Genomic DNA, 25,244 nt, shown 5'->3' with positions numbered 1-25,244 from the left:
TTTCCAACACTATTAATAGCTATCGATTGTTCAAAGAAAACTCCTGAGATTAGTAGACGTCACAAAAGCCTGTATAACGTTACAAAATTGATGATAAGTGATGTGTCAAAGGGTTTCAGTAACTTAACGTTTAAAATTTTAGAGCAGTGTGGAATTTGAAATTTTATGTTTATTTCAAAGTTTTGCTCGTTTTGGTATAATAAACAATTCATTGCATTTTTTTATGTTCCCCTCAGGTGAAACCCTTGGGGAATATGATTTTTCTTGGCTGAATAAATCTTCATATTTCCCTCACTATCATGCAATAAATGTAAAAAGGCTGCACTTCTCAAGACAAAAATATGTACACCAGTATATCCTTAATACAATACACATACATGAACAGTACTCAGCACTGGGTTGATTTTCCTCTCCGAATCCTGTGTCTCCATTTTTTTTGTCTACAAAAATAAAATTCAGTTTAGAAGGACTACCAGTAGCACTACCTTTTCTGCAGAATTTAATCAATGAACTACTTTTACACATACCTAACTTCTTTTTCTTCTTGAGAGGTTTTGCTCCATCTACTCATGAAAAAATCCAAATTGATGACATTATTGTACTGCATATATCATGATATTGGTATATTATAAAAATTGGTAATCACAAGAGGCCCAGGGGCCACAGCGCTCATCTGAGCACATCGGCTAGGAAAAAGCACGTATCAGATCAGAACTGAAAGTTTACTGAGGTGGAGGGGGGGGGGGGGGAGGGGGGGCTTTAATTTTAACCCCCCCAGGGGATCATGATTTGAACATGCTAGAATCTATATAACCTGAGGATGATTCCATATAAATATTACTAATCATGGCTTTGATGTACTTGAAAAGAAGATTTTAAAAGGTTTCCCTATATATTCCTATGTGAAACTTTGGTCGGCCATTTTGTCCCCACCCTACCCCTGGGGGTCATGATTTGAACAAACTTAAATCTACACTACCTGAGGATGATTCCACATGAGTTTCATCTTTCCTGGCCCAGTGGTTCTTGAGAAGAAGATTTTTTAAGATTTTCCCTATATACTCCTATGTTAAACTTTGATCGGCCATTTTGGCCCCACCCTACTCCTGGGGGTCATGAGTTGTACAAACTTGAATCTACACTACCTGAGGATGATTCCACATGAGTTTCATCTTTCCTGGCCCAGTGGTTCTTGAGAAGAAGATTTTTCTCTAATTCATAATTATCTCCCCTTGGAAAAGGACGTGGCCCTTCATTTGAACAAACTTGAATCCCCTTTACCCAAGGATACTTTGTAGCAAGTTTGGTTGAAATTGGCCCAGTGGGAAGAAGATGAAAATGTGAAAAGTTTACAACAACGACGACAACGACAGACAACGTACAAATTTTGATCAGAAAAGCTCACTTGAGCCTTTGGCTCAGTTGAGCTAATAAAATGCATTTTGCCATAAACATACAGGGTGTTTCATAATACAGTAAAACTCCTTTAGTACGAACCAGTTAGAGCACTGATTATTTCCTGTCCTTATAATTGCTTTGATTATTTTTCTTGCTAAAAATCGGGGGTTGGTTTATGACCTTTCGTATGATTCTGACACATTAAACAATTAAAACACTTGTTAAATGTAATTTTACTGTATCTTAATCTTATCGGCCTCTTGATCAAATGATTGATAGTTGACAAATGAAATATGAATTATGCTAAAACTTGTGGCAGTTGTTCCAAAAAACAGAATGAGCGATAAAAATAGAAACTGGAAACTTTGATTCTATTTTATGCGGGTTATCAGTTATGCATATTCGGGACGTATTGGACGATAAAGTGCCACACCACAGCATGATACGCCCGTCAAAAAATAAATATTTTTTTTGAACAGTTTAGCATCCAAGAGAATCACAACAATCTTGATGCTAAGATTTCCATGATTTTTCCATTCCTTAAAATATTTATCCATCCCCTGTGATGTAGGCATTAATTTATAATAAATATTACATCATGATAGATGTCTATGCTGGTTGTTTTAGACCTTGTCAAATGCCCATCATATTAAACAAAATCAAATTAGTCTTACCTTAATCTATACCAAATTAATTTTGAAAAGAAAAGGCTGGCCATCAAATGACATGCTATAAACTGACCAGCAGTTCTTCTGTCTAATCCCCAAAGGATACAGATAAGACTGCTTGATCAGAGAGCCTTCCTACACTGAACTCATTAATCTTTAACTGGATGCTTGTCTACTCATTACTACCAAGAGATAAATGGGTCTGCACTATCTACCATAAATTTTTTTAAACATATAAAATACTCCAAGATTTTTTTTTGGTTGAGATTTAATGTCTGACAGGTTTTATTATGTAATTCATATGGACATGCTGATTCCATCCCACCCCATAACATTGGTTTTTAAATTAATAATATTATATAATATATCAGATTAGTCTATTATGCAATATCAAATTAGTTTTAATTACTTTTCATCAAATTCATTTTAAAACTTAGGCTAGCCAACAAGAGCTTTTTTAATCCAACAGGCTTAACCATTTGCCCAATACTCAAGGGATATAGATAGCACCGATGCTCTAGCTACCAGTTAGCTCCTCACACTAAACTCATTAATTTCTCTCTAATTTGACATGCAATTTTATCAAAATTCTTCTTGACCAGTGCTTGATAATAACACTCATGGGAGAGGTAGGATTTCTCTAACATACATTATATTTGTTATAGATTGCTGTCAAGTATATGCTTAAAAAAATAAGTATTTTCTTAATTCAAAACTTTTTTTAGGACAGTGCAATAATCTTACATTATTTGGGATGTGAAAATGAATAGTAATAAGACACATTTTTTTTTAAAATTTCACTTAAATTAAAGGTCACAGTGACCTCGAAATAGGTCGCGACACCTTCTACCTAAGATGCATAAACTAGCCAAGTTTGATGATTGTAAGTCTTATAGTTTTCTAGTTATGGGCCAGAAAGGATTTTTCCATATTTGGCTATATCTTCTTAATTAAAGGTCAGAGCGACCTACTTTTTGTGCGTGACACACCTTCTACCCAAGATGCATCAGATGATAAAGTTTGATAATCCTAGGCCTAATAGTATTAAAGTTATGAGCCAGAAACGAAAAAGCTAACAGACAGACGGACAGACGGACGGACACGAAGCCTATAACATAATATGTCCCGTCTTAAGACAGGCGTATAATAAGCTCCCCCAACTTCGTTTGAGGTGAGCTAAAAACCAATGGGTATTTAATGAATGTAATAAATTACGTAATACGCAGGGCAAAATGAATCACTGTGTAGGACAACTTTCCCAGATCCCTTTATTATTCAAACAATTTCAATTTCTTATACTGGGCACTGATGTAAAGATAACACAATTTTTCTTAAGGATATACGTTTGGTTAAGCCTCTATAACCATTAATTCATAATTTCAAGATTGTATTTATTTCCCCCCCATATATTTATTGCATGTATGTTTAAAATTGAATGCTCACAGAGGTAAATTCACTACTTAGCCCTAAAAGATGGCGGCTTAGGGTGTCATAGGAAAAGGGTCTATACTAGGGCTGTATCAATATATCGATATGTATCAATATTCAAGAAAAATATTGTATCGAAAAATTATTTCCAATACGTATCGGACAAGCAGTTTTTCTTCTAATTCTGCTAAAAAGATGGGAATTTTAATCAGTTAAGATTATATTTCACTTTTTTGAATTAAAACTGACACAGTTTTTTCAGTTATTATAAAATACATAACAATTTTATTTTAACATGTTGATTTTACAGTCATTAAAAGTTTTGATTGGAAGTGTTTTAGTTACTGACTATGGGATAAGAACTTTGAAATGGGTAATAAAACACTAAATTTTTTATGAAATCCATGCATTAAATGATTAATAAGACTTTTTTGATGGACTTTTTTTTAGAATCCAATATATCGAATATCGCTTTAAAAAATACAGTATCGTATCGTATTTTTTTGCTCAATACACAGCCCTAGTCTATACCAAGTGTATGTATACCCAATCTGGTCACTGATTGTTACATACATTTATAGAAGAGTTCAAATAAAATATTAACACTGTATATTCAAGAAGTAATTTTAATTTGGTAGCTAAATAAAGCTACTTTACGTGGGTAAATGTAGCTACGCAGATAATTTAAAATCTAGGCCAAAATAAAATTATAGTTTGTTTGGAATTGCCACCCGCCTCATTAAAATAACCCCCGCTCAAAAAATTTTATTGGCAAAATATTGACAATATTTTTTTTTTCGATTAGCGTCTTACATGTACATTGTTTAGTACAAGTTAGTTCGTTCATCGAAATAGCTTTTTAAAGTCGGGTTTGAGCTCACATTAATTTAACAACTCGGGTCAATAAAACGCTTTCTTCATAGTATTTATGATATAGCGATTATAGGTGGCGATTTGACAAAATTAGAGCCGCCAAAATGTCAGATCATGTTGGAAACATTCAAGCATTGTGTTGAAGAGCAGAACATTTATGCATCTCTATAAATATAAAAGGTGAATAAAAAGTAAATGCATTGGAATGATACATCGATACCTGGAAAGAGCTATTGTAATAGATTGCACATTGAACTTGATAAGTTAAATCCGTCATGTTGAAGAAAAAAATCGTTCAGTTCCCACTTAAAAAATTACATGGATCAGAAACGTTTTATCCCAAATACTAAAGGAAAAATGTTGTCTGTCAGTAATACAAGTCTTTGAAACGTAATGTTAAAACTGATGCATGGTGAAAACTCGAGAACGTACCAAGCACCCCCTCCCGGTTTTCCACAAAACATCCCAACTATTCCTTAGAAATTTTGTGTGGTTCAAACTGTTTGCAAGCGTTGTCTGAATAAAGGGGTAAATTTCAAAGAGAAATGCTACGAAATAGACTGATAAAAGTATTGTTTAATAAAGATTCTTAATTAAAATAAACTAGAAGTTTGATGCTGAAATTTAAATGAGATTAATATTTGAGTACCGTTCTGTGTATATCTTTTTTTTTCAAAATCGGACGTAATAATATTAGTAAAATTAAAGAAAGAGGATAATAAATGGAAATTACCACTGTTCATTGAGATTTTATATTTTTATCATTTAGCTTCAATTTGTAAAAAAAAATAAATAATAAAATCCCTCCCTCCCTCCTGGGTCTAAAAAACCCCAGGCGGCAATTCCAAACAAACATTTTTTTAAGGGTGGCCCTAGAGAACTGCTGGGCACGTGTTCTGTAATAAAGTAATATCACATTTCCATCCATAAAAATAATCAGAAAAAGTGATGAATACTTTCATTATATAGTTCATATTACCTTCGTCTTTTCGATTCATTCTAATAATGCTGAAGATGCCTACTTTTGATGAAATTTTACTTCTACTGTTTTAGTTTTCAACACTCCTCGATGTTTAAATAGCGCCGCCTGGTGGAACCATGTGCGATAGAAATGCCGATCCCGATATATTTACATTTTTTTTTATTAGTGGGATAAGCATTGTCATGCAATGCACTAGTTTACCACCTTAGTAACTTAGTTAAACTATCAATCACGCACGTAGCAACGGGGGGGGGTTCCCCGCCCCACTTTTTTTTTTAAACAAATAAATCTTTTTACTATTGAACATGTTCAGAAGAGGCCGATCACCCACCCACTCCTTTTTATTGTATTATTGTCAAATAAGGGTAATGTAGTAGTGTTTATATGAAATTTTCCCCCTCCCCCACACAAAATAGGATTATCGACTTTGGAGAATTTTCCTTTTTTTCTTTTTCTTTTTGCTTGTCAAGGTTTTTATTAGGTAAGTTGATTTTTTTTCTCTGGCTGCCCCGCCCCCCCCCCCCTTTTCAAAAAAGGTGCTACGTGCCTGTCAGTGATATTCATTTAGACACAAGAAGCCCATGTGCCTTAACCGAGTACTCAGCTGAGCATAATTAAACATTATAAAAATCAAACTAAATAAATATTTATTTGTTAACTATAAGTATGACTTGCGCCATATGTGTATTTAATTTTTGTCAAATTGAATAAATAAAAAAAAAAAAAAAATACGAGTAAAACAAAATAAATTGAGAGAAAATCTACACTTAGCTGTGCAGTGTAAATAATGTATAATTGTCTCCTTTATCTATCATTTACGGCTCAACTTTCACATTAAAAGCTATACAAGTAATATTTTGTTGACAGTTTTCTAATTTAATCATCGACTTTAACTTAATTATAGAAATTCACTATTTTGGTAAAGGCCCCCTTGATCTAGGCCATGCGTTAAGAATGTTTAGCTAAATACCAAGAAGCAGAGAAGAATATTTTCAAAGAAATATTGCATTTCATCGATGAAAATAGAATTTGCCTTGTGGATTGAAATAGATCTTGCACGATCAAATAGAATCATTTTAAATGGAGAAGTGACCACTTGCTAGTGGACAGCTGCAAATTTTGCCTTATATACTCGATACTCAGGGCCATTTAATTAGTAGTGATACAGTGGTAGAGCGTCAAAGTCGTGGAGTAAGGAGTTAATCCTCACGTGGATTGGAATCCTCCTTTGTTACGTGGAGGCCGGTCCTTCGGATGGCACTGTAAACCGAGATCCGGTGTCGCAGTAGATGCTGGCACATAAAAAGATCCCTCACTGTTTATTGCCAATGGCCCTTAGTATTAAGTGTACCATAAGGTACGTACACTGCAGCTCGAACCTGCAAGTGATTGCATCTCCAAATGAGTGAAAAATTTTCGAGAGAGACAAGCAAACAAATAAAACCCACCCTGCACTAACTCCATAACCCAGAACTTGGCAGAGGGCTCATGTAATGCCTTTTCAATAAATTATTGAATTGAACTGCAGATCTTTTAATGTTGTCTACGGAATAGAATGTAATATGTGTAGACTCAGTCGTAGTAATGGGCGTCGGTCTTACAATAAACATTTAAAACATGTTTCTTTTGATTTATTACTACCTTATGTACATGTAAATCAACAGTTATAGTTCTACATCATATTCGCTCCAAACTTTACTCTGTCCATTTGAAACCTTTAAATAGTCTTCTTGAAAAGGTCAAGGAAAGTCCATTTTCTTACTCCTCGACACCAGAATATAGACTCGGGTCTGTAATTATAGATATTGAAAATCATAGGCTTTTTAAACCCCACGTGTTCCTGAAGAAAATGCAGCTAAAGAAATCCGTCTTTTTCCTTAAACTTCAATATGACAATAAAGAAATTGACGCGATTAAAATAAGCAGTATCCTTAATCACAAAAGAGTCCAGTCTTGCATTCCACCATATTTCAAGTCAATTAAAGACTACACCCTGCATTCTACTAGTATATATACATCGACTATTGCTTCCAAACTTTTTAATTACAAGAACACTTTACATGGCCTGGATATCGAATATCTGAAACATAATCCTCCGTCGTGTTCTATTCAAATCTATTGGAATTTCCATGGATACAAATTGCACCCCGTTATAAGCAGATCTATTTTTGTATTCATATGAAGCAGAATTTGTCCTAAATCTTATACATGAAAAGAAGAAAAAACTTGCTGTGGCCTTCAACTCGACATTTAGATATCTCGACGAGGTATTGTCAAAATTAACAATGGTAACTTCTATTCTTATGTCGATACGATATGTCTTGGTGAGCTTGAGATAAAAAATACCACAGAATCTGACACATCTGTTTCATCTTTAGATATTTTACTTGAAAAAGACGTTAATCGTAAATTCGTAATCTAACAACCAAGCTCTATGATAAAAGTGATGACTTTAACTTTACAATTGTTAACTTCCCTTACTTATGCAGCAATATACCTTTATCATCTGCATACGGAGGTTATAATTATACCTCAGTTGATTCAATACGCAAGAGCATACTCTACGTATGGACAATTTCTAAAACTTGGTAAATTATTGATAAACAAGTTGATGAAACAAGAATATCAGCAGTCTCGTTTAAAGTCATCATTTCGTAAGTTCTATGGTCGATACAATGACCTTGTCATAAAATACAATTTATCATTGAGTTAAATGCTGACTGACGTTTTTCATGCAAATTGTTAGTCCATTATTTATACACTGAATTGACGACGGATTTTTCCGTTGTTTCCCAGTCATGACAGGGAGCACACGGCGGGTGTGACCGGTCGGCAGGGGATGCTCACTCCTCCACGGCCCCAGAACCCAACTCTGTTATTTTGGATGTCCGTGTTTGCTCTGCTCCTATTTTAAATTGTTTTATGAACTTTTGATCCTGAATACTGTTCTTTATCTCCGTATGTTTCATTACAAAGAAAAAGATTGTAAACTAGCTGCAGATCTGTAGCGTTATGGTTTTATATATCATATATATAAAACCATAAAGCTACAGATCTGCAGCTAATTGTAAATGTGCTTGAAATGAAAAATGTAGAAGACAACAAAAAGTGAAGGATCTTAAGAAATCTATAAATACTTCAAATCTATGAAGAGTTTATAAACACGGGCCTCTGGATCAGGTGCCCAAGAGGAAAGAGAATCCCCCGTTGACCGGTCACATCTGCCGTAAGCTGAGCCCCCGCCTCTCTTATAATTATAATGGCAAAGTCCATGTTTTGCTCTGGGAGACCCGAAATAGGAGTCAGATCAAAAAGTAAACTAAAAGGTTCACAATGCCATTATGTAGTGAAGAATCTGTGAAAGAATATAGTATTAAATTTTATTCAGTGGTATAGGAGGAGTTGCAGATAAGAGATGAGTATCCTTCAATATTATAGAATTTAAAGAATGACAGTGTCCAATATTTGCTCTGTGAAACCAAAAATATGTGTCCGATCAAAAAGTAAAATTTACCTTTTGATCGGACATATAATTATTTTTGGTTTCACAGAGCAAAAAGAAAAAAAAAGGAGTAGCACAGTAACTCTCTGTAACAAAGATTCCTGAATACTTAAGAAAGACTTAGTAAATTCTGCTTCATAGGAATATAAAAACAGATCAGATCATAAAGGAGCATAATTTGTGCCATTCAGTTTGAACTGTTTGTTGGAAGTCCTGGTCTTCGAAGACTACATATATGTGTTCAATGTGGAACTCAAGTCTCCTTTTAACATTTTAACAGGAAACGTAATTGTTCATTAAGTACTCAATAAAAGTTTTCAAATAATATATTTATTAAAACAACATCCATCATTTCACATGCATAATAAAATAAACCAAACTGATATGGACGGATATGGACAAAATCTTTCAGAATTGCAACAAAACTAAGTTCACTACAACAATATGAGAATTTTCAATACATTTTATAATTCTTTAGAAGTAAAGATATAGAAATATTTTTTTTTCAAGTTTTCATCTCCAAATTCCACAGAAGAAATTTTCTTATCATTTACTCAGTATTTTGTTATTTGAGTTTACTTTGCGAAAACTTTATCGACTCGCAGACTTTATTTTGAGTTTCGTTTACTCTTTAAGTCCCCCAAAAAAATGTAAACGTATATGCTACAAATATACAAAATGCAACAAAAACAATTTATTATAAATGCTTAAAAAATACAATTATGATAAAAATATGCAAATGTGTGTAATCAATCTACAACACATATTGATATATTTCTATATATCCAGGAGTATAATCTTGTTTAAAAATACATTCTGTCTGAAATGTCAATCTTTTATTATTCATTTAAATAAAAACACAAACGTAGCTTAATTAGTAGATGCCATAATTGTCCAAAAATTCAATTTATTATAGCAGTTTGTTCCAGGCGACATTATCACAGATTATAGCATACCCCCAATTTGCTTAGTTCAACAATTAATTTTAATCTCATTTATTGCCAGAAAAATAGATTTGAAACTTTCTTTCCTGCTTCTCCATTTTGAAAATCACATATACCCTCGCATGGGCTTAATTTTGTTGGTTCCTTTGCCGCCCTTTTCATCTTTGTTCTGTTTGTACATCATAATTGTAAACACAATCAATAGGAGCTGAAAAGGTCAAATATATATATATTTTTAAAAATTACTTTATAAGCTTGTCGAACCGTTTTATATGGAGGTGTATTAAAACGAAAAATGCATTTTTATTACCCTTTCTAACATAAGTACATGTACGTATCTAATGTACCTGAATTAAGAAGGCCACCGTGAGAACTATCCCCAGCATCAGAGGATTCTCAAACATCATGTCCCAGATCTTGTCGAAGCAGCCCTACAAAGAATTATTTTTCGTCATTAGTTCTTTTTTTTTAAATAATGTTACGCATGAAAAACACTGATAATTCATAAGATGTCGACATTTTATTTTTGTGCATCAAAAGGCTTCTACATTGAAACTTCTTAACGTCCAACATAATGAATAAAATGGCATCCGAAATACGTATAACTTTTATATTAACTAACAGCTAGGTAAGTACCTTGTTATAATAGCTCTTTGTTGAATCCAAAGGCTTCTTTGCACAAGTTTCCGCATCAGTTTTTGTTTCGGGGAGATCGACACAGCAGGCAACAGGCGTGTCCAGTGGGTCAGTTTGACCATTACGCATGGTGGGAGTGTTGTTCCAGCTTTTTGCATACAAGTTAAAATCATTGTAGTCCTCCACACCACAGCATTTCAGCTTAAAAATACCAGAAGTAAATATCAGTAATTAAAAAATCAGTAAATAAAATTGATTACAGGAAATCATGACAAGGAACACATGGCAATTGTGACCGATCGGGAGGGGATGCTCACTCCTCCATGGCACCTGATTCCACCTCTGATGTTTTGGAGGTCCGTGTTTGCTCTGCTCTTATTTTGTTAAATGGACTTTTCAGCTTTCACACGGTACACTCTCTCCACATATTTCATTTTAAAACTCCATTTAAAAAGTTTATATTGAAAGAGGATATCTTCAAAAATATTTATACTTAAGAAATAAATACAGGAACACATAATATAAAGAAGTCTGCTTGAGAATCTTCTAAATATCAGCCCGAATTACCTCGACCATGGCGGCGTTCCAGAGCATGGACTCCACGTTTACGCCCGCCACTCCATGGAAATCTTTGACAGATACCTTTAACTCTTCTCGCACTGTGTTTTTCACCTGAATATTAATATTTATAAATATGCAAAAACATTTCATAAGAAAGTGATTATATAATAAATAAAAATTATCAAAAGTAATCAAAAGAAGACTCACGTATATATAAAATACACGGATAAAATAATACAATACAAATTCGTTGTTTATGTAACCTGAATGGAGGTAAGCCATAAGAAAAGAAAATGTTACCCGTCCAGTTGTTAATGGTAGAAATAAAGAATTACCACTGCGGAGGCGTACATAAGGATCACCATAATTATCTGTCCGAGCAATAGTACTATCAGAATCACAGCATACTACAAAATAAAGAGGTGGACAGTTCCTTAAACAGGTGTTTGTTGTTTTAAAAAGTGTGACGGACCCAAAACAAATGCATTCAAATGAGACCAAAACGTTTGTCTCAGGGGATTAAAATAAATTCATTATCCTATCAAGAGTGTTTTTTTCGAGAAATAAAATCTTTGTGACCGAACAGAACTTACTGTGATAAGAAGAACCTGTACTTTACAGCATGCCCCACAACAACCGAAGAAAGACACGCCCAGTAGAATGGCTCCCAAGACGATCAGGAGAATGGCCACGGTTCCGAAAACGGCATTCAGGCTGAAACTACTGGTGTCAATGGTTGAACCTGATACAAAATATAACCTTTTTTTGGTTACATTCTTTCCCAATTGAACATACCCCCCTTTTCTTTTTTATTGAAGTTTTAATTTTCCCCAGTGTTTGTGATGTTATGACAAAAATACCTGTTTTAGAGGCGAGTGTCTCTAAGGCAGCTTTGAATTGACTTTCTGCGTTTTTAAGGAATTCGTTGTCTGAGAAGAATTTTAGGACGATTCCTGCAGCCAACATCACCGTGGAAACAATCTGTGAACAGACAGAAACAGGGAGTACATTAAAAAAGGAGCTTAATTCAGCTAACTAGTGGCTCATATAAATATATCTACAAAAGTAATTGAAAAAAAATATGTTCACTGAATACAGTATAAGATGTAATATATTCATTATCATAATTATAATTAATATTGTCTTTAAATATAATTATGAAAACCAGCCTGATATGCAGGTACTTGTTGATAGTGAGAGATAGTGTATAATTCCTTACCACAAATATAACATTGAGGATGACCACTACAAACCGACCCACTCCGGTGAAGAAACCCATACTGAAAGCTAAAAAAAAATAAACAAGTATTTTATTTTTATGATAATGATTAGAGGATTTTAATAAAAAGAAAGATACTGTTCTTTTCATTTCTAAAAACTGTCGAAATATGGCTAGAATATTGCCGATAAAAGAAAAATCAATCAATCATTTCTCAAAAGGTTCACTGGAAAGCAGTCTCCGTCACGATACTCCATTGATAAGTAATTAACCTTACAATATATATTTTTTGATTACGAGTAAATATCCTCAATGCCCCTGTCGATTAGTGTATTATTTGCTATTATGCAAGTCCATTTTCAGTGTGAGATATCGAAAAGATTTTGTAAAAGGTGAAAATAACGAAAGTGAAAAAAAATCCATAAACATTACAAATATGTGCCTAGAGTATGGAACATGGACCCCTGGAAATTACAGAGGTGGGATCCCGTGCCTTTGAGGATTAAGCATCCCCTTATGAGTATATATAAACCAGATATGCAAATCAACTACATATGAGTAAAGCTCGTCGTATGAACGGGTATTTGAGGCAGCGAAGAATCAAACCGTAGGCACAGGCTTCAGAGCCAATTTTTTGAGCCAAGAATACGAAAACGAGTTGAACAGAGGTATACACTGGATATTTTGCAAGGAAAGATATTATTATTAATAATTTAACAACAACACTTAATGATAAACCTGGTTCCTTCAACTTTTTATCGTCAATTTCCGTAATATTTGTGGCAATATTTCATTACCACCACCTGCATATAGAGTTGTCTCCCAGTTGATTCGATACACAAAAGCAAGCATGCGCTACGAACAATGTTTTGAACAAGACAAGCTATTGACAAACATGTTGATGAAACAAGGATATCAACTTGCTCCTTTAAGTCCAGCTCTCATTATGTCGAATGCTGACTGACATTTTTCATACTAATTGCTCGACCATTATTGATATTGACACTGAATTGTTTACGGAGTTTTCTGTTCGCCGGGTTATGAAACGTAGCAGACGACGGGTGTGACCGGTGCACAAAGGATGCTTATTCCTCCATGGCACCTAATTCTACCTGATGCTTTAGAGTCTGTATTAACTATGCTGCCTGTTTGTATTGTTTGAATAGTTTTGGAGCTTGATGTCTATTCATTATCTCCGTATGTTATAAAAGAATAAAAATAATATTTCTGTTTTTTTCATTCTTGATGCTTAGTCGTTTGTATTGTGTTGAGATAATACAAATTCATTTTTTATTTGATTTCATTCCTTTTAAAGAATTTATTTTTGAAGACTTGATTTTGATGTTGATGAGTTTTTATATTATGTTTAAAATTAAGAAGAGACCAGAATAAGCAAATCTACCGTAACAATTTTATGCGTAACATTTTTTTGACGCAAACCTTTGCAGGAGATATAAGGTTTTCTGTTAATGCATGTACATATATCAAGATAACAAAGATGAAGTTTACTTCATGTTTCTTAATTATACATTCTCGTCGTCAGCTTTAATAAATAGTCAACTTAGCATAAAATGATTCAGTAATGATTGTGTCACGAAATCCTTTTAACAATTTTAAAGATCTCTTATATTGATACATATAAAACAATGAGGCGCATGTACCCCAGCCACAATCCTTTTGTATGTATGAATGGAGTATACCTAAACAGGGACGAAGAATGAGGCAATGCGGATCTCAAAGGGATACAGGAAGAAAAAAATAAACCAGCTTTTAGAACATACACACAGTGTATATTGCATAAAAATATCTTCAGGCTGTTATTGAATTTTCAATTTTAATCAAACTAAAAAATAAAAATTGAGCTTTTGACGCTTTCAAAGTTTCTGATTTTTTCCCTAAAAAGAAAATGAAGAGCATTCCTATAGTATTGAATCTTCTCCCAACTTTTAATTTCTATCGGCTAGTATAGAATCATTAATGGGAACAAAATTAATTTTAAATTAAAAAAATTCTAATAAGACAAAGCTTTTATTTTAAATATCCTTGTGAGACTTTTACATCAACTTTTATATTTCAAAAGAAGTTTTTAGTTTTTCATGTTTGTTAACCTTTCCCCTTCAAAATAATGATGAATTTTAACTTGTTAAAAAGTTACTGCTAAAAAGGATCTCTAATGACAGCATTATGTTTAAAATAAAGCATAAATCTTACCTTCAGAAATATAACTTCCAACGTTTTAAAAATCTCTTTTATAATAAAGAATCCAGATAAACCTTGCCAGAAACGTCGATACTGTTGTTCAAATTCAAATCAGTTCATGGAAATCAGGAATCTTCCACCGACTTTTAACAGCCCCAGCTTTGTCACATTAAACAACGGAGCGGGCGATCCATTGTGCTAATTAAAATTTTAACAAAGACATCAGGTAGGTGTATAGTTAATACGTGTAAAATGCACTGTAATCAAAAATAAGTAAAATAAATTTAAAAAAATACATAAATAAAAATTTCATTGAAGATGTAAAATTTAGATTTTACTGGATTGCAGCAAATAATTCAATAATTCACGAATTTCAAGTGTCAAAATATCAAACCTAATCATTGAAGAACTTGACAATGAAATACAAGGATTCAGGAAAGACTCTAAGGTATTGGTCATCTTAACCAAGGGGAACATTAATTCAAAATTAAATGAGTAATAATTCATATCTCTACTACCCCAGTCACTCAGAGTGTATCTTTAGAACGGTGGAAGAAATACCTACAATAAACTGAATCGTGAACAAAGCAAAATACGGATCCCTTAAAATACCAGAGGATGGATCACGTGCCTAGAAGGAATAAGCATGCCTGCCGACACGTATAAACAGTTGTGAGCAATTAGATCAGAAAAACGGTATAATCCATAATCAAATTCAGCATAAAAACAATGACATAAACTGTAAAAATGGGTATACAGATTGCGCCAAAAGTAACTAGTAGCTCATCTATTTTTGTAAAAATGACACAGAATTTATTCGTAAAATTATATACGAGAAAGAGAAACACATGCTGAGGCCTCAAAAAAATTTAGGTCGTTGTTTCAAGAATTTCAGCATCTTCATCTGGGGTCGGCATTTCGTAGGTTCTGTTAACGTTGTCGTTATAAATACCTTGTCAGGAGTAAATATAACCTTTCATATGGTCGTATTTCGGCCGATTTATTTCAAGTCGATTCTTGGGTTTTTTTGTTTTGATACCAGGCGCGGATCCAGAAATTTTTCAAAGGGGGGGTTGAAGTATTTTTCAAAAGGGGGGTTGAAGGCGAAAACAGTTAAAACGTACGTTGTACACATACATATAGTTAAATAACTCAATAGAATATCGATACAGGGTGGAGTATGGTTTTTGAAAGTGGGACGTTGCTCAATTGTTTACTTGTATACATTACCAGAAAGTTTTTGAAAAAGAAAGGAAAATAAATCTCCGAACCTGAAAATCCTATTTTGTAAAGGGATGGGGTTTTATTTTGTTTTTACAAAATTTCTTTATATATTACAACATTAACCTTTCACCTTACATTTTCTATAGTAAAACACAACAAAAAAATTGGAACTTTCTTATTTCTCTTTCTTTTTGCAAATCCAAAGGGGGGGGGGTTGCAACCCCCGTAACCCCCCCTCTGGATCCGCCACTGGATACTGAATTTGACTTCGTTATATGGCCAGCAAGGAATTCTTTCTTCTCAAAGACACGTGATCCCACCTCTGGAATTTACAGTGAATTGTTTTTTTTATTTACCTTTTCAAGATAAAGTGTTTATTGTTTTTTTGAGATCGGTATTTGTTTCTTTTTCATCCCAGTGAACTTGAAATAAAAGATACCACAGTGTACACCATCTGTCTGGATATTTTACTGGAAAAAAAGTTAATACCAACCTAACAAAAAAACTTTCTGATAAACTTGATGACCAACTTTTCAATCGTTAACTTGGCTTATTTATGTAGCAATATACCCTGATCACCTGCAGACCGAGTTAATGTCTTCCAGTTGATGCGACATGTCAGAGTTTACTATAACTCTTCGTACGAACAATTTCTTAAACGAGACAAGCTACTTACAAACAAGGTGTTGAAACAAAGATAACAAGTTCTTTGATCGATTCAACGAACTTTACAAGCAAATACAACCTAGCATTCAATCGAACATTGACTAAGTCTTATGTTTTCGTTTTGAAATTGGGAATGAAATAAAAGATACCACAGAGCCTGACACATCTGTTTCATATTTGGATCTTTTAGAAGAAGAAGGCGCTAATTATTGTCTAACAACAAAATTTTATGCAGCAATATACCTTTGTCATCTACATACAGAATTAATAGTCATCATTTCGTAAATTATATGGTCGATACTAGGGCTGTTCAATAAATAATGTCCTCGATGCTCGGAAAGAAACAAAAGGCGCTTTTCAATGATTTAGTTCTTTTTTTAAAGTAAACCACATGTCCCTGACAATTTATTCAATTTCTGATTGCTTTTAGAACACATTTCTGATTATGACCCTTCGTATACTGGAATATGGCAGATCCTATAATTCCTTGACTTGTTTCTTCTTTCTGAAAAGTGTTTTTGTTTAAGTTTGGAAAGCATTAACTTTCTATTTATGTCCAAAACTCCTAAGTTACTCTTCATGGCGTGTGGGTTTGAAGGCTGTCCTGAAGAAATTCAATGTTGTGGATTCCTGATTCTGGTTCCATCCTCTCATAAACCTTTCAATTTTTTTTTTTTTGCAAAAATTTGCTTTCTACACTTCTCCAGAAATTGAACTGCCTCCCTGAATAAAAATTTGCTAAACAAGCCACTAATGTTAAAGAAAATGGCATATAAACTGTTTTGGGGCTTTTGCAATTCTTGGCTCTTCTCAGACCTTGGCTGTTTTTGTCAAGTGCATCTTATTGTAAATTTGTTTTGAGAGTTTGAAGCAATGTATTCAAGTTTCATTATCAGTTTGGATAATTACAATTTTTGATTTTTTTTAATTGTTTAGATATTCTTACACTCTGTTGTTTTCACTTACATGTATTTTCAAAAAATAGGGTGACCATTGAGAACTAAGCTTTTTTACTGTCAAATGTTTCTTTAAAACAGTGTTAACTACCCGCAAAATGATGCCTATCAATTTTGCTATGTGTCATGAAGTCAATCAAACATCATCAGTGATAATTTGTTGAATTTTGGCAAACAGTGCACTTGTTGTTGTAAGTCTTTGTCGCCAAGGACGGTACCCATTTTTTGATGCCCATGTGTCTTTAAAGCAGATATTGGTTGCTGTAAATTACACATATCTCAGTGAATATTTCTTTGGGATTCTTAACGAGATTCACAGCAGCTTTCATGAAGCGTTTGTTTTCACTCTAGTTTACTTTACCATTCATTTTTAATGCAGTGTCTCGAATAGCCCTTGTTTTCCAGCTTCTCATAATGAAACTATGTAATGAAAAGTGGTCACATAAACTGTAATCAATTCATTAAAGATTAAATCATGAGAGAAAGTCAAGCTTTATGTCATATATTGTATATCATAGAGCTCAGGACATTGATTATTAAACAGCCCTCGTACAATGTCCTTGTCAGCAAAAAGGTTTATCACTAAGTCAAATGCTGATTGACTTTTTTCATACTGATTGTTAGGCCATTATTTGTACACTGAGCTGTCGACAATTTTCTCCCGTTATTTCCCAATCATGACAAGAAGCACACAGCCGTTGTGACCGGTCGGCAGGGGATGCTCACTTCTCCATGGCACCTGATCCCACCTCTGATGTTTCAGAGGTACTGTTTATCTCCATATATTTCATAGGAATGAGAATGAAGACCAGAAAAATAAAAAATACTCCACCTAGGGAGCGTTGTGGTCATTGACCTCTTGTTACGCTGTTAAACTAACTTCAAATTTTCTTTTTTAAGGTAAAGGAAATAATAAAGATTTATTGGAAAGAAAATATGTATATTTAGTGTTAAATCATTACCCCAAGGTATCCGCGAAAGCAGTTACTTTAAGAACCGTATATAAGCAGAAGTTTTAGTGAGGATTTAAATTTAGAAATAATAGCGAGGGTGTCGGAATCGCTAGAATTGAATATCGCTAAAATTAATTCGTTTAATTGTAAGAATTTCTCTATTTTAAAATCGCTATAATTACACATCGCTAAAAATAAAATACCAAGTATAAGGACAAATCCCTGAATTTGCGTCTCGCTAAAATTTTTCCACTTAGTAGGTTTATCGAACAAATTTCAAATTTATTACTTAGGCCATTTTTGACACATAAAATTGTAAACGGATTTCCCCGTTATTTTCCCTTAATGACAAAAAGCACATGAATGGTGTGACCGGTCGGCAAGGGATGTTCACTTCTCCTTGGCACGTGAACCCACCTCTGATGATTTGAAGGTCCGTGTTTGCTCTGCTCCAAATTGTTTACTGATAAATGAACTTTCGAACTTTGATACTCTTTGTTATCTCCATATATTTCATTAAACAAATGCATAGCATTACTTAAGGATATATAACACAAAATTTTTATGCATGAATTGATAGATATTTTTATACTGATTCTAAACACAAATAATCAATCCAGGAAATATTTAGAAATCTTAAATCTTCTTTGGTGATTAGATATGCGACGATGTGTCGTTTTCTGTGTAATTCTGTACAAATACATATTTTTGACATTGTGACAAAAGCTTACATAATTCTCCCATTAATCTATGAGAAAAATTGCTGATTTCTTAAAAAAAATTCTATGGCATTTATACTCACACTATTAGGGATTATTCAAACTTCAGATGGAAGTAAAAACCAAAATCATGAGAAAATTTAGTAACCAAATTTAATACACGTATATTAAAAACAGAAATATTTATCGATCTTTTATATTAATCCTAAGAAATTTTAAACCCAATAAATTATTCATTGGCTCTCATGTTTTACTGTCAATTTAGTTAAAGGTGGAGTATTTTTTCAGTTTTTCTTTGTATAATTTTAGTGCTATCATAAGGTTGTTTATACACTTATGTGTCCCTATGTAAAAAAGTTTATCTTAATTATTAGTAATTAAACAAAATGAATCAATCAATAAACTTTCATTCTACCATCTCATGTCGAGTTTCTCGACAGAGGGCCTGGAGACGACATGCCAATGCAACAAAACAATTTGGATGTGTACGTGATTTATAGTTTTAGTCACCATCTTAGATATTCAATAACTAGTTTAGTATATATTTTGTAATACTTTGTAATAAGGGTTTCTTAATGATTTGATTACAAGATAATGTATCATTGCGACCCAAATGCAGAGACGTCTCAGTATTGGTGAAATATTCTCAAATTTTGAGTTAAGAAAAAGAAATAACTAATTAACCGTCGGTCAATTAGACGTAACAACATACGTTTCGATAGATGTACGCAAGAGCATGATCTACAAATTAAAAATTTCTAAAACGAGTTCAGCTATTGACCAACAAATTGATGAACAAGAGTATCAGCAGTCTCATTTAAAGTCATCATTTAAAAAGTTTTATGGTCGATACAATGACCTTGTCAGCAAATATAATTTCTCATTGAGTCAAATGCTCATTGACGTTTTTCATACTAATTGTTAGTCCATTACTGAATTGTCCACTGATTTTCCCGTTATTTCCCAGTCATGACAAGCACGGCGGGTTTGCCCGGTCGGCAGCTCATTCCTCCATGGCGCCTGAACCACCTCTGATATTTTAGATGTCCCTGTTTGCTCTGCTCCTAGTTTGAATTGTTAAATGAATTCCGTTTTCTTCACATATTTCATGTGACACCATCTTTTTATTGCCCAAGCTATTTGTTAACCTAGATTTTGTCCTCTTTTTACCTTAATTAATAAATGATTTTTCCCACATTCTACTTTTGTTCTTGAGTGATTTTGAAAATCAAATAAAAAAGTGAAGATAGCGAACAGTGATTCTACTTACTATACGAATCTTGAACAGGCCAAAAACACGAGTCCGAGGTGTGGGATCAGGTCACAAGGAGAAGTAAGCATCCCCTGCTGACCGGACACATCCGCCGTGAGTCCGATACATGTATTGATCACGTTTTCAAAGTTAGCATAAAAATAAAGGCATACCAATGGAAAGGAAACACGTCAGCCAAAATACGACCCATTGATACCGAAAATATTTGCTAGCAAAGTCTTATGATGAATATAATCAACGAAATATTGTCCGTAAGCGGAGATGTCACAATCCCTGTAAGATCAATTTATTTTCAAGTAGCAGTCTCGTTTGAAATATTACCCGTCATACAAAGAGCAATGGAATAGCGAATACCGGTAGATTGGGAGACAGAAATGCCAGCTGCAGATGATAGCGGAATACTACTGCATAATTACATTATAATTACCAGGGGGTACTTTATAATAAGCAAAGCTGAAGTCTTCTTATTTGTCATATTCTGTAGTTGCTAGTTTGCAGTTATCAAATATGAGAAATACCGTTTAAAAATTTCGGTGTTTTCGATTACTTTTCATAATTTTCTCATCTTGCCACTAGAAACTGAAGTTGATTTTTGAACATTATTTATGGAAGTGAAGCTGTAAGATTTTCTGGGCTTCAGTTTTCTATTTATCCTTAATAAAATATTAATTTGTTGAAAGTGCATGTTTAAAAGTGAAAAATGGTTAGCATCATAACAGAACATTTTAATAAACTAAATATGCAAATATTAACCTTTTTTTTCAATAATAATACATAAATATTGAATAAGATCATTAAAATATTTGACTCATTCTGACATATCATATAAATATTGTAAGTTAGATACTAGTATTTGGACACCGAAGAATGGATCTATTTTAAGCGTTGACGATTCTTGATAATGTTGGCACATCCGCAAATATATCTCGTCTTTCAAAAGTACAACAAAGGGACTGTAATATAATAGGCATATTTAGATGTATAGCATTATTATGTCCTCACGTTTACAGATGTACAAGTGAACCACTCCTCAGCCCGCATTCCTAATTAATTACAAAAAAAGGGTTATATTTATTTGACAAATGGAAATAATAGACGGAATATTTAAGATAAATATCACAATTGCTCGTAAGCCTTTGTTTTTATGAAAAATTTGTCCAAAAATTATTCCTTGAACCTGTGTTATTTGTAACACTCAAGAAAGAACTATTGGTTGTGTATATAAGAGCTACATGCAGTTAAGCACCCACTACAGAAATTCCGAAGGTTCATATTTTATGCCGTGCATGTTCGGGGAATTGTACTATTTGTCTGTTTGTGTGTGTAGGTGTGCTCTTTATTTTTCATTTAAAGCTGGTGTGTCTGACTGAAAATAATATTTTTAGCATGTTTGTTTAACGTCCAATCGAGAATTTTTCAAAGCGACGTTAGGATCGAACCCTCTACCTGCGACTCTAGAGCAAAAGTTCAAATCACTGCATCATGCGGACGATTATTTAATTCGCTAATAAATTTTTAGTTTTAAGAATATATTTTTATGTACAGACCACGCTGGCATTTTTGATTCTTTGTTGGAATCTCTAGTTAGACTACATGTTGTAGTTTGTAATCAATAACTATTTTTTTTGAATTACTAAATTCTATTTTATTTCAAACTTTTACCTCAAATTATAATCTGAACAAGTAAATTCTGTCTAAAGTAAGGAGAAATAGAAACAAATGTCCCAGGAGCTTTAACTTCATGATACGGCTTGAAATTTAAATTAAAATGTACTTAAGTCCCTTTAAATTATGAATCCATAATTTAAAATTCCAATACAATAGTTTACTAATACTAAACATTTCGTTTACCTGATCAGTACTTAACGGTTAGTGTGATCGGTCAACAGGGAATGTTTACTCCTCCTAGCACCAAATGAAACTCCTGGATTTTCCTGACGTCCGAGGTTCATGTATTGTTTGTGGGTTTTATTGAGATTGGTCGCTTTCTTATTCTTCACCCGTTTTAAAATTATTTATTTTAAAAGTAGTTACTTAAGAACTATAATTGTATATTTTTCCTGAAATTGTTGATCTTGAACATCAATTTCTGATGGAGGTGTTTGCATTTATCTTATTTAGATCTTTAATTAAAGAAGGATATGGAGATAACGAACAGTACTCAATATCAAAGTCCATAAAACAATACAATATAGGAGCAGAGCAAACATGGACCTCCGAAACATCAGAGGTGGGATCAGGGCCATGGAGGAGTGAGCATCCCCTGCTGACCGGTCACACCCGCCGTGTGCTCCTTGTCATGATCAGGAAATGACGGAAAAATCCGTCGTCAATTCATTGTATAAATAATGGACTAACAACTTATGCAGCAATATACCTTCATCACCTGCATACGGAGTATATATATCTCAGTTGATACGCAAGAGCATGCTCTACGTATGAACAATTTCTTAAACGAGGTAAATTATTGACAAGCAAGTTGATGAAACAAGAATATCAACAGTCTCGTTTAAAGTCATCATTTCGTGTGCCAAATTCTATGGTCGATACAATGACCTTGTCAGCAAATACAATTTATCACTGAGTCAAATGCTGACTGACGTTTTTCATACCAATTGTTAGTCCATTATTATACACTGAATTGACGACGGATTTTTTCCGTTATTTCCTGATCATGACAACGAGCACACGGCGGGTGTGACCGGTCGGCAGGGGATGCTCACTCCTCCTTGGCACCTGATCCTGAAACACCTCTGATGTTTTAATTAAAGAAGGATATGGAGATAACGAACAGTTGTTTGCTCTGCTCTTATTTTGTATATTGTTTAATGGACGTTGAGATTGAATACTGTTCGTTATTTCCATATCCTTCTTCATGAAAAACGACAGTCAGCATTTGTCTCAATAATAAATTGTATTTGCTGACAAGGTCATTGTATCGACCACAGAATTTACGAAATGATGACTTTAAACGAGACTGTTGATATTCTTATTTTATCAACTTGCTTGTCAATAATTTACCACGTTTTAGAAATTGCTCATACGTAAATCATGCTCTTGTGTATCGAATCAACTGAGATATATACACACCGTATGCAGGTGACGAAGATATACTGCTGCATAAGTAAGGAAAGCTGACGACAGAAAAAGTTAAAGTCATCATGTTTATCATATAGCTTGGTTGTTAGATTCCCATTAAAGTCTTTTTCAAGTAAAATATCCAGGTATGAAACAGATGTGTCAGACTCTGTGGTATCTTTTATCTAAAGCTCACCGGGGTATATCGTATCGTTATAAGAATGGAAATGACCATTGTTAATTGACAATACGTCATCGATATACCTGAATATCGAGTTGAAGGCCACAGCCAGTGTTTTCTTCTTTTCACGAATAAGATTTTGCACAAATTCTGCTTCATATATTATAAAATTAGATCTGCTTACAACGGAGCGCAATTGATACCCATGGGAATTCCAATAGCTTATTGGAATACCTGGTCTCCAAAAACCACATTGATATTGTCAATCAGAAACTCAAGCATCTCTTTGATGTCAACTTCAGAGTACTTGTGTGTGCAATCAGAATGTGTTTTAACAAAAAATTTTGCAAATGACCAATGACCAGGTAAGTAAATTTACGAGTTCCAATTTTATTGAAAAAATAGCTGTTAGTGATATCAAAAAGCCTGGACTTTAATTTATGATGGGGAATGTTTGTGCATAAAGTTGAAAAGTCGCAAGTTTTTAATGGCCTTCTTTGAATGTTTTTATACATGAAATATTTGATAGATAGCACACAGTATTCAAGGTCAAAAGTTCATTCATCCAATACAAATCAGGAGCAACGCTATGTTCCATCTGGTTGCAAAAGCAGACATTTTGGGTTCCAACATATAGAAGGAATTTCAATCTGCAAGTACCCAGTCGTCTTCTTATATTACATCACTCCGTCGATATAGAATCCAAAAGCTACATTGTTAACAAAAATAGATTAAATTATATAATGAAATATGTGGAGATAACGAACAGTATTCGAGATCAAAAGTTCATTAATCAGTATAAAATAGGAGCGGTGTAAACATCGACCTCCAAAACATCAGATCAGATGCCATGGAGGAGTGAGCATCCCCTGCCGACCGGTTATATCCGCCATGTGATCTTGGTCATGATCAGATTATAACAGAAAAATCCGTCATAAAGTTAGTGTATTAGTGATGGCCTAATAATAACATGTATATAATAAAAACGACAGTCAGCATATGTTTGATGATAAATTGTGTTTGATGATAAGGTTATTCTTTCGATCATAGAACTTCCGAAATGATTTTTTAAAACCAGACTGCTGATGTTCTTGTTTCATCATTTTGTTTGTCAATAATTTACCACTTTTTAGAAATTGTTTATACGTAGAGCATGCTCTTATCCATCGAATCAACCGAGAGATATAAACTACGTATGCAGGTGATGAAAGTATATTGCTGCACAAGTAATAAGGGAAGTTAAAAAAGTTGAATTCATCATGTTTATCACAGAGCTTGGTTGTTATATTATCATTAGCGTCTTTTTCAAGTAAAATATCCAAATATGAACCAGATATGTCAGAATCTGTATTGAGGATCACCAAAGTCAAGTTCTTTCATTAATGTTGCCCTGAAAAGTAGCTACTGAAAAGCTTTTTTCTTGGTTTCTGTCTTTATATAAATGAAATTCTAAATTTGCATACCTTTTCATGTGTGAAATATGGAGATAAAGAACATTTATTGATATTTATTACTTATAAAGCCTCCAAATTTTCTATATATTCTTTACTGTTTTCCGGAATTTCTTTTTGCTGTGCTTGCAGATGATCCCAGCTGACTTTAGTTCGTACTCTTGATCTGACTTAGAATTAAGTCTAAAATTCATGTTGAGTTCCATGTTGATGGATGAAACATGAAGATAATTAACAGTAATCACTTCCCACCAAAGTTTTCCCCCTTAATTGGAAAATTCTCTTTCTTCTATAGTGTTCTTGTAGATTATTACTTATAGTATTTCAATATGT

At 33.5% G+C, this 25,244-nt stretch overlaps 1 protein-coding gene and 1 long non-coding RNA gene across 3 annotated transcripts; both read right to left on the bottom strand.

Moving 5' to 3' along the window:
- Nucleotides 1-297: 297 nt before the first annotated feature.
- Nucleotides 298-5,458, bottom strand: LOC134239436 (uncharacterized). The gene is made up of 3 exons (XR_009986226.1): nucleotides 5,347-5,458; nucleotides 528-563; nucleotides 298-440 (listed from the first exon to the last, which is right to left on the bottom strand). It is a non-coding gene; the product is annotated as an uncharacterized LOC134239436 (long non-coding RNA).
- Nucleotides 5,459-9,780: 4,322 nt separating this feature from the next.
- Nucleotides 9,781-14,510, bottom strand: LOC134239435 (tetraspanin-9-like). 2 transcript variants are annotated; one of them, XM_062721620.1, is made up of 9 exons: nucleotides 14,423-14,510; nucleotides 12,212-12,279; nucleotides 11,853-11,973; nucleotides 11,586-11,734; nucleotides 11,328-11,399; nucleotides 10,999-11,103; nucleotides 10,432-10,632; nucleotides 10,143-10,226; nucleotides 9,781-10,003 (listed from the first exon to the last, which is right to left on the bottom strand). In XM_062721620.1, exons 2-9 carry the CDS (start codon nucleotides 12,269-12,271, stop codon nucleotides 9,902-9,904), a joined length of 894 nt encoding a protein of 297 aa, XP_062577604.1. In that variant the 5' UTR covers nucleotides 12,272-12,279; nucleotides 14,423-14,510; the 3' UTR covers nucleotides 9,781-9,901. The 2 variants fall into 2 exon arrangements, with proteins under 2 accessions (XP_062577604.1, XP_062577605.1); XM_062721621.1 differs by lacking the exon at nucleotides 14,423-14,510 and having other exon boundaries at nucleotides 12,212-12,289.
- Between the last annotated feature and the right edge of the window lie 10,734 nt (nucleotides 14,511-25,244).

Source organism: Saccostrea cucullata, unplaced genomic scaffold, assembly GCF_032062105.1.
Source record: "Saccostrea cucullata isolate Sc308-1 unplaced genomic scaffold, CSIRO_AGI_Scuc_v1 ctg344, whole genome shotgun sequence".
Classification (NCBI taxonomy): Eukaryota; Metazoa; Mollusca; class Bivalvia; order Ostreida; family Ostreidae; genus Saccostrea; species Saccostrea cuccullata.
The sequence above is the reverse complement of the archived record's forward strand: the minus strand, read 5'-3'. Positions and strand labels throughout refer to the sequence as shown.

Excerpts from the sequence above, each read along its gene's own strand:
- LOC134239435 (XM_062721620.1), bottom strand. The coding sequence starts at position 12,271 with ATGGGTTTCTTCACCGGAGTGGGTCGGTTTGTAGTGGTCATCCTCAAT. Across the intron at positions 11,735-11,852 it reads GACACTCGCCTCTAAAACAG|GTTCAACCATTGACACCAGT; the intron begins GTATTTTTGTCA and ends ATTTTGTATCAG. Across the intron at positions 10,227-10,431 it reads CAAAGAGCTATTATAACAAG|GGCTGCTTCGACAAGATCTG; the intron begins GTACTTACCTAG and ends AATTCTTTGTAG.